This window comes from Lolium perenne, chromosome 4, assembly GCF_019359855.2.
Source record: "Lolium perenne isolate Kyuss_39 chromosome 4, Kyuss_2.0, whole genome shotgun sequence".
NCBI classification, from domain to species: Eukaryota; Viridiplantae; Streptophyta; class Magnoliopsida; order Poales; family Poaceae; genus Lolium; species Lolium perenne.
Genome location: NC_067247.2, coordinates 332,427,112 through 332,435,705, shown reverse-complemented (window position 1 = coordinate 332,435,705; position 8,594 = coordinate 332,427,112). Strand labels below are relative to the sequence as shown.

General features: G+C 42.2%; 2 protein-coding genes across 2 annotated transcripts; one reads left to right on the top strand and one right to left on the bottom strand.

The window, feature by feature from the left end:
• The first annotated feature begins 224 nt into the window (after positions 1–224).
• On the top strand, positions 225–5,191 carry LOC127296487 (microtubule-associated protein 70-4). The gene is made up of 10 exons (XM_051326580.2): positions 225–615; positions 2,440–2,525; positions 2,641–2,706; positions 2,803–2,973; positions 3,081–3,251; positions 3,386–3,541; positions 3,622–3,768; positions 3,852–3,923; positions 4,015–4,677; positions 4,894–5,191. The coding sequence occupies exons 1-9, from the start codon at positions 510–512 to the stop codon at positions 4,615–4,617; spliced, it is 1,578 nt and encodes a 525-aa protein (XP_051182540.1). The 5' UTR covers positions 225–509; the 3' UTR covers positions 4,618–4,677; positions 4,894–5,191.
• A 629-nt stretch (positions 5,192–5,820) lies between these two features.
• LOC127296488 (uncharacterized) lies at positions 5,821–7,497 on the bottom strand. The gene is made up of 3 exons (XM_051326581.2): positions 7,340–7,497; positions 6,399–6,514; positions 5,821–6,298 (listed from the first exon to the last, which is right to left on the bottom strand). Exons 1-3 carry the CDS (start codon positions 7,453–7,455, stop codon positions 6,072–6,074), a joined length of 459 nt encoding a protein of 152 aa, XP_051182541.1. The 5' UTR covers positions 7,456–7,497; the 3' UTR covers positions 5,821–6,071.
• Between the last annotated feature and the right edge of the window lie 1,097 nt (positions 7,498–8,594).

Genomic DNA, 8,594 nt, shown 5'->3' with positions numbered 1-8,594 from the left:
TCAAGCCTCACAACCCACAAGGAAAAGGTCGTACCAACATTTGTGTCGCTCTCGTGTCTGCACTCTGCACGCGCTGTGGCTAGGCCGGCATCTGGACGGGGCTCCATGTGTCTCCTGCCCCTGCCCGGTCGCGCCATACTGCCATCTCTCTTCAGCCGCACTCCTCACTCCCCTGCGCTCCTCTTGGACAACACTACTGCTGGCAGTCAACTTCGCGTTGCGCGCGCAACCCCAAAGCGCGGCCACAATGGGGTGCTCCTCACGACACCCACACCACCGATCGATCACACCATAAAATCCCAACCAAACCCAGTAACCCACCCACCACTCTTCGTGTGCAACCACGGCAAGGCTTGCGTATCATCGTCCTCGTTTTAACTCTTTAATTCTCCCCCGGGCAAGAAAAAGAAGAAGACCAGCTGCTAGTTAGCTGCTTTGTAGCTAGCTTAGCTAGCTAGGGGTGCGTACGTACCTGCAGGTTGTGAGGAGGCGAGGAGGGAGAGATATACATGGGCAGCTTGGGGTCGGAGGCCGACCATGGCGGCAGGGAGATGTTCCATGGCCACTCCGACCCCGTCATCGACGAGCTCAACAGGCTGGAGAATCTCCTCAGAGGTTTGTTTCCATCATCTAGTCTGGCTTTGATCAGGATTCAGGAGCATGTGCAACTGTGTGCATGCATGGTCTTAGGCCATGCATACATTGGTATCATGTTACCAAGAAGAGATTTAGCCATGCATATTCGAGTCGAATTTAGATTGAAACAAGTCTTTTGCTTTTGTCAAAAAGAAGACTTCTATTCCTAGGGTAGGTTCTAATTCACTTAGGCCTAGTAACTCGATTAGGCTTAGTATAATTTTCATATGATCAGCATGTATGCGTCATATTGACAAAACATATTATGGCATGAATGTTTGGTATGTATCGTACGTTGTGCAGCTTTTCTTATGTATGTGTAGTATGGGGCCGGGGTTGTGCGAAAGAGCTAATTAAGGACAACTTTTTCATAGTTATTTTGCAGCTATCAATCTAGTCCGACCGAAGAAGTCCCATAAGTGCAGTTTTTTTTTCTTTTATGACGGAACCTCGTTACAGGGCGTGGAACTCCCGCATTGCATTATAGAAGATGAAAAATGGTACGGTTAATAAGGGAAACCATACCCAAAAACCATACATCGCGCGGTTAATTTGGGGAAACCGGCAAAAGGCCACACACTAAATCTCATGGCACGTCGTCTGTGCATAAGTGCAGTAGAAACACGTTTTTTATTTTATTTTGCAGTAAACATGGTTTTCTTTTAATTCTGTAGTAAACATGGTTAATTTACCCAGTCAGTATATATTATGCTGTGACATACCATGCTGCAGGCTGAAAACAGTTCTGGAGAAGTGGTGCATAAAACCATCTTTTGAGCTACTTCCTTGATGCAACTGAAATGAACTTCAACAAATTGCATGAGAAAAATATTTAGTGTTTTTGATGAACACCGAAGCTAGCCGATAAAAGATTCATATCTCTTTCAAAACGGAAAAATAAATTCTGGGAGTCTGTCTTGCTAAGACATGCTCTGGGTATATGTAGCTTTTCTTCAACTGGAATAAACTAGACATGACCAACAAAAAGTATGTTACAAGAAATTTGCTCAGATTCTACGGTACAGGTGTGACAAAACCTTGGAATATTTGACATGCTTGGTTGGTAGGATGTCAGCGTGGTTGAGAATTATAGTAATCTAATATGCATAGTTGGCAGGGTACACACATTAGATTGTTCTTTTCGCACTTGTGTAGAACTGCAGTTTGTAGCTTAATAACCACCAGATATTCAAGTCAGTCACTTGTGCCGACAGTACAGGGTTCTGGTGAGTTGTGTGACATGTTTGAACTGTAAGATGCATAGGGCTAGTTAACCTTCTTGCTTTTGCACTTCCCTTCGATTTAAATGTGATAAACTATTTTTGTTCTTTTTTCTGTGAGTAACAGACAGACACACACAATCTACAGGACTTCTCAAAAATTGAATGGATACATGAAGTGTCCTGTTTTGAACCTTTTCGTTGATAGTCGATTCACCTAACATTTTTCTGAAGGAAATGGCATGGCAAACTTGCAATTAATAGTACTCCAGCAGGGTACTTTTTCACTAAGACTCCTTGTTCAAAGCTGTTACTGTCATCCGTCTCATTCAACCACTAAATGCTGATTCAAATAACTTCTGTTTCACTCCGAACAAAAGGAGAAAAAGGCTAACTTTTTGTCCAAAAGTAAAAGGAGCAATAATTACCTTACCTTTTTATTCTAAGCTTTTGGGACAGACTGCACACTCCGTAATGTTTTCTACCGAAATATATTTTTTCTTCTAGAAAAGAATATTCTACAAAGAAAAAAAACCAGAGTGTCACGACTGCTCTTCATTTAAACTTTGGTCACTTCCTGCAGAAAAAGAGCGAGAATTAGGACACACATACAGTGAAGTAAAAGGTCTGAAGGTGACAGATGTATTGAAGGACAAGGCAATTGCAGAGGTACAATTTACTTCATGGGTTAGCTTCCTTGAGTTGTTTACAAGTTAACTTGCACTCCACACTGCAAACTGGATGCAAATTTGGACAAACTAACTTTACCTGACATGTGCTACAGCTGAGCAAGGAGCTAAAGAAACAGGATGATAAGCTGAGGAGCCTAGAGAAGCAGATTGAGCAGAAGGTTATTTACTTACCTAGATCATTTGATTTGACATCAAGACAACAACCTATATTTTTCCCAGGTTATGTGACAGGCAAATATGATTTGATATGACAGAATCTGGATGTGAAAAGGTTATGCAATGAGCGGAAGGAAGCGTTGTCTGCACAGTTCGCGGCAGAGGCGTCGCTCAGGAGGATCCACTCATCCCAGAAAGACGAGGAAGTGGTTCCCTTTGACGCCATCATAGCGCCCCTGGAGTCTGACATCAAGAAGTACAGGCATGAGGTACACAAATGTGAAGTCTGGATTCAGCACCATTGAGCAGAGTGGTTAACAGACTTGCATAGTTGCATATCATGCTTACCTGTGGCTGCTCGTTCGTTTCTTGACAGATTGCGGTGCTCCAGGATGACAAGAAGGCGCTCGAACGGCACCTGAAACTGAATGAGGCAGCACTTATCGAGGCTGGGGACATTCTGCGCAGCGCACTCGAGAGAGCACTGATCGTAGAGGATGTCCAGAACCAGAATATTGAGCTGAAGAAACAGATGGAGATCTACCATGTATGTGCACACAGAAATCCATCGTTGGCATGGCATCAAAATCTCTTTTCTCTTATATAGAAAAACATTGCATGACTGAACCTTCTTATGTGTGTACCTGAACTTTTTTTATGTTCACCGCGCCGGATCTGCAGGAGGAGAATATGCTTCTGGAGAAGAGCAACAGGCAGAAGGTACTGGAGATCGAGAAGCTCACCCACACCGTTGGTGAGCTTGAGGAGTCCATTCTTGCCGCAGGCGATGTTGCCAATGCTGTGCATTTCTACCAGAACCAGGCAACCAGGTTGAATGTAAGTGAGATTGATGTCAGTGTTCAGAAGTTTGGATCGATCCCATTCTTGTTTGTTTCACAATGATATTGAGCTCATAGGAAGAGAAGAAGACGCTCGAGAGGGAGCTGGCTCGAGCCAAAGTGTACGTCAACCGTGTGGCAACGACGACAGCGAACGAATGGAAGGACGACGCTAACAAACTGATGCCGGTAAAGAGATGGCTGGAAGAACGAAGGCACCTGCAGGTACAGAAAAGATGGAGTGATTGGTGCATATACGTGATATTGCAATTCCACATCTGAATTTAACAATGACAGCTATCATCCAGGGAGAGATACAACGGCTGCGTGACAAGATAACCATAGCAGAGAGGTCCGCAAAGGTGGAGGCCCAGATTAATGTAAGAAATTCTATGAGAATATCCTGAGCAATTTGCAGCAATCAATTCTTACCTCAGCATTTAAACTTTTATTGATTTGATGCTTTCAAAGGACAAACTCAAAAGGAGACTGAAATCATTGGAAGAGGGCATGGGAACTGAAAAAACCAACACGCCTGCCAATGAGGCCAACAGAAAAGGCACTCCAACAAGATCAACATCTCAACCAAGACAACCCCACACACCAAGAATGTCACAGCAACCGGCTTCACTCGAAGGCGCTGTTGACAAGAGAAGGCCAACGTCTCAACCAAGGGCGACCATGGCAGGGAAGGTGTTGAAGCAACCTAATTCAGACTCGGAGCCTGCCGAGAAGGTGAGAAGCGTTAAACAACCTGACAGCCCAAGAGTGAGGCCTGCTGCTGCTAGAAAGGAGCGTCCTGTGAGAAATCTCCTGTGGGCGACCAGCAAAGTAACCAGCGATGCTGGGAAAGAGAACAAGGAGCAGAATCCAAATTACAAACCACGTTTGAGTGCTCCACATGTGCAGGTACACGGTGGCACGAAGCCACAAGCTGTATTTGATCCGAATGGAGACTGTGGAATTCAGTGCAGTGAACATCACAAAACCATGGATCTGGAGAACTTGGGTGAGAAAACGGTCGATGCTTCTAATGCTGTAGACAGTGCCCAGGGTGGAAATAGGGAAATTTGAAAAAAAAATTGCAAGAGGATATCTAATACAAGAAGGGTGAATACCATTTATCATGTACAGGTAGGTGTGGTTTTCCTTTTCTTTGCTAGTATTTGCAGACGCTCCTAGATAAAAGTATTTGCAGTAATTTTACTTTTTAACAATTCTCTTAATATTTCTTTACAATTATCTTGTAAATTTAAAAATCTATGTTTCAAAATATACATAGGACCCAAAATTACACTTGAAGTTCTTTGGACCTGATTTTTTTTGTTTTTTTTTTTTTGTTTCATACAGATGCAGCGTGGTGATTTATTTTAAAGAGCAGATTGTGCGTCTCCGCTATTTTCTTCAACTGGGGAGATTGTTTGAACAGCAAAACCAGCAGCTTATGTTGTCTTGTTTCTTTATTCTCTCTTGTATATATGTTAGAACTGTATCACATTGTTGAGCAAAGCAATTTGTGCCTAAAAAAGATCCAAATGCAGTTTGTGGTACTTCGAGATAAGGCCTGATTTACCCAAAATAAAGGAAATTGCTGCTAATGTAATGGAAGGAATGCAAAAAGAAGGGAAACATCTTTCTGTACTGTTTATTGGAATCTTTATTCCATAATTGTTGTTGTTCCATTTTCCGCTATTTATTATCTACTAAAAGATCATTTCATTACTGTTCTTCATAAGGATGGCTTGAGAGCATATCATAGTCACAGATTCTTGTGGAATTTCTCTCTTTCATACACAGTGTTTTATTCAGAGTATCTTCCAAAAAAAAATCCATACAGCTATCCAAATAGGTGGAAACATAACGGCAATGAAGGGTGTTCATAGGCCAATTCTAACATGAGAGCAAGCACGCGAAAACCCATAAAATGCTTTTTTTTTCAGGCAAAAAAGGTTGTCTGTTGAACATTTGGTCCATACATTTGTATTCACCCATGCTGACTGAAAATTTTGAAGGGGAAAAATTAGAAACATGAGAACTCACAGACTAAGGATAGAAATTATTCAAAGATAAATCCATATAGATTATAACCATGTCAGAAGATACAGATTACTAAATAGGGCCATTTGGCAGAGTTGTAGGGAAAATAAGCGACAATGAAATGACTCTCTGATAGCAGCATGGGTACAAGGCAAATTAGAAGCATGAACGTTCCATTCCCCTAATAACAACATAATATATTCAATAGAAATCAATAACTGAACACGATACAGAGCAATGATGAGATATAGTATAAATTCACTAGTTAAGGCTTGCAAACAAACTCTAGTAAGGAACACATTACTTCACCATGAGTTCAGGCAAGTGCAGAATTACACATACGAATTATTCATATACTTGTTTTGTACTTCTCAAAATTGACAGTGGTGGTCTAACTGAAAGGGTGTGACGTTGCTTTATTCACATAACACAACTGACTCTGAATAACATGTGTACAATGAAAGAAAACCCACGTCAAGTTGTGCTACAGCCTACTCCACTTTCCCCTTCCCCTGAGAATCATCACACACTTGAGAAGATGTTGGCTGGTTAATACTTGCTTTAGCGTTGGCTAAGAAGGTTGCATCAGGCTGTGGCTCTTGGCGGGGAGTCTCCTTCATCGCGGAGTATATGTAGAAGCCGATCACAATATTAACCGATATGACAGCAAGGAACCCACTGGCCAGCGTTTGCACTGAGGATGACAGCTGACTCAAACCTGACAAAGGCGAAGAATGTTATTTCCTTACGGATATAGGTGCTTCACTTTCACAGAAAAGATGAAGTACATCACGAAGTAGGAGGAACAATAATCAAACCTGGAAAAATCTGGTGGTAAAAAGCATAGATGATTGCAACTGGGGCCATCCACATGAACATCGATGTAACAGCAAACTTAGTTATCACTTCCGACATTGTTTCTCCCATGGAAATGCTGATACGAAGGCCAGAGGAACACACACCATGAGTTCAGAATACAGATAACTGCTGGGAGATATATTCTTGTAGGATAAACAGAACTGTGTAAAAGAATATCATGGCTGCAAGGGATGCAAGCGGCAATGCATAACCCGCACCCTAGTACAAGCTAGTGTTAATGTTGTGTCCATTACTATGTTAATTGCATAGTTTTGCACGATAATCGGGCCACCGCTTGCATCCCTATCAGTTGCAGATATTGTGCTCAACATCCTACACAAGCAAATACGGCTCATCAGCCGGCCAACACCGAGAGTTGACACTTGGTATACCCAAACTCACAGCCTCTACTCTCTACCCAAGTTCAGCATTTTGACTTGTTTCTGTGAAACTTCATACTCTTGGCAAGGTTTGAGCAAGGGCGCACAGCAAGGCTGGGCAAGTGAGGTTCAAGCTGTCTTGATGTTTCTCGCATCAATAACTACTACCTCTGTTAATTGATTTTAAAAAAAAAGTATGGCCTCCTTGCAATTGGTTGTATTCCAACACTGAAGCTACCAAACTTTAAGTGGCGGAGGAGGATTGCTAAGAAGAAAAATACAAACTAATCTAATCGAAGACCTAAGGAGAAGCTTCAGAACCTTCAATCGACAACTAATCTTAGAGCCTACCAAATCGGAAGTTTGGATTGATGGAAGTAGGTTCTTTATTAGAATATATATTTTCCGTGACATACACGAATTTTTGCGCTACATAATCGAGTACCCGGGGTTAACAGGTGAATGGGGGGGGGGGGGGGGGCAGAAGCAGATCTCTACTGGCATGGAATGAGGTGCCTTACCTGCTCGGCCGCTGCTGGGCGGTGGACGCCGAGGGGCGAGGAGGCCGCGGCCACGCGGGAGATCCGGACTCCAGCGAGGAGGAGGCGCGGAGGCGGAGCGAGTCTGTTTGGTTCATTGCACACGCTATCCCCACCAAAAAAAAAATTGGTTGCCTATGGTATTTTCCTCTACGTTTGGTTTTTGCTAAACTTTTAACTGCCAATGGCTGTCCCACCATTTCTCTCGTACAGTGGAATTTTGCCAAATAATTGGTCAAGTGTGCGCGGAGAATTCTTTGACCTAAAACTGACGAGCTAATTCTTGCCAACATTTGGCAAGGTAAGATAGGGCCCAAACCAAACATGACTTGAGGGTATGAGAGCACCGTGAAAACTGTACAAACAAATTATCACCATCACCACTAATCACCATCACCATCACCACTAATATAAAAAAGGGAGTCCGTCGGATCTAGAACATCGTGGCCGTCCGAGCATCTAAATCTAACGTCTCAGATTCTCCGAATGATGTATAATGTGCCGATGAACTGATCAACTTGGGGAAAACTACTTCGTATAATCTCTTATCCACTAATCCACGCAATTAGTCCTCACCTAGTTGTCGTCTCTATCCGCGTACCATTCTAGCAGGTGATGATCCAAATCCGTTATAAAAATGTTGTTCGGTAGCACATGTGTTCCTTGCATGATCCATAATTCTGAAAGTCGGATTGCTTCATCATGTAAGGATGGACTTTCCCTTCAGGTATGTTAATCTTCGTGATTCAAACTTGACCACACTGGTGTTAAGAACTTGGGATGATGCAAGTTGAGGAGGTTTTAACTCATGCTTGAGATTCTATTTTGTTGATTTTAGAAGAGGAACCAAAATGAGAGTAGTCCTGCAAATTTTGGAACCACGAGAAAGAAATAAGATGTGCTTTCTAAACCTTTTTTGTTGTTTGAGGATTTTTTTGATACAAATAAGTAGGGAAAAATTCCTAATGTGTCATTTTCATTTTATATAATCAGAGCGGTTTATTACATATCATCAGTCTATGATTTTTTTTTGAGCACTTTATGTAATTTTTTCTCACTCAATCTTGAGGTGATTTTCCTTTATTTTCTTAAGTGCATGTTGATAAACTGGATATAAGCTTGCTCACACGAACATTGTAAGAGCATCTATATTTTCCCGATCTGTAAAAGAGCAGCTTGTTTACGGTTTTGGGCGAAAAAGTGCCAGAAGAAACCCTTAGATTTGCGAAAATCGTAA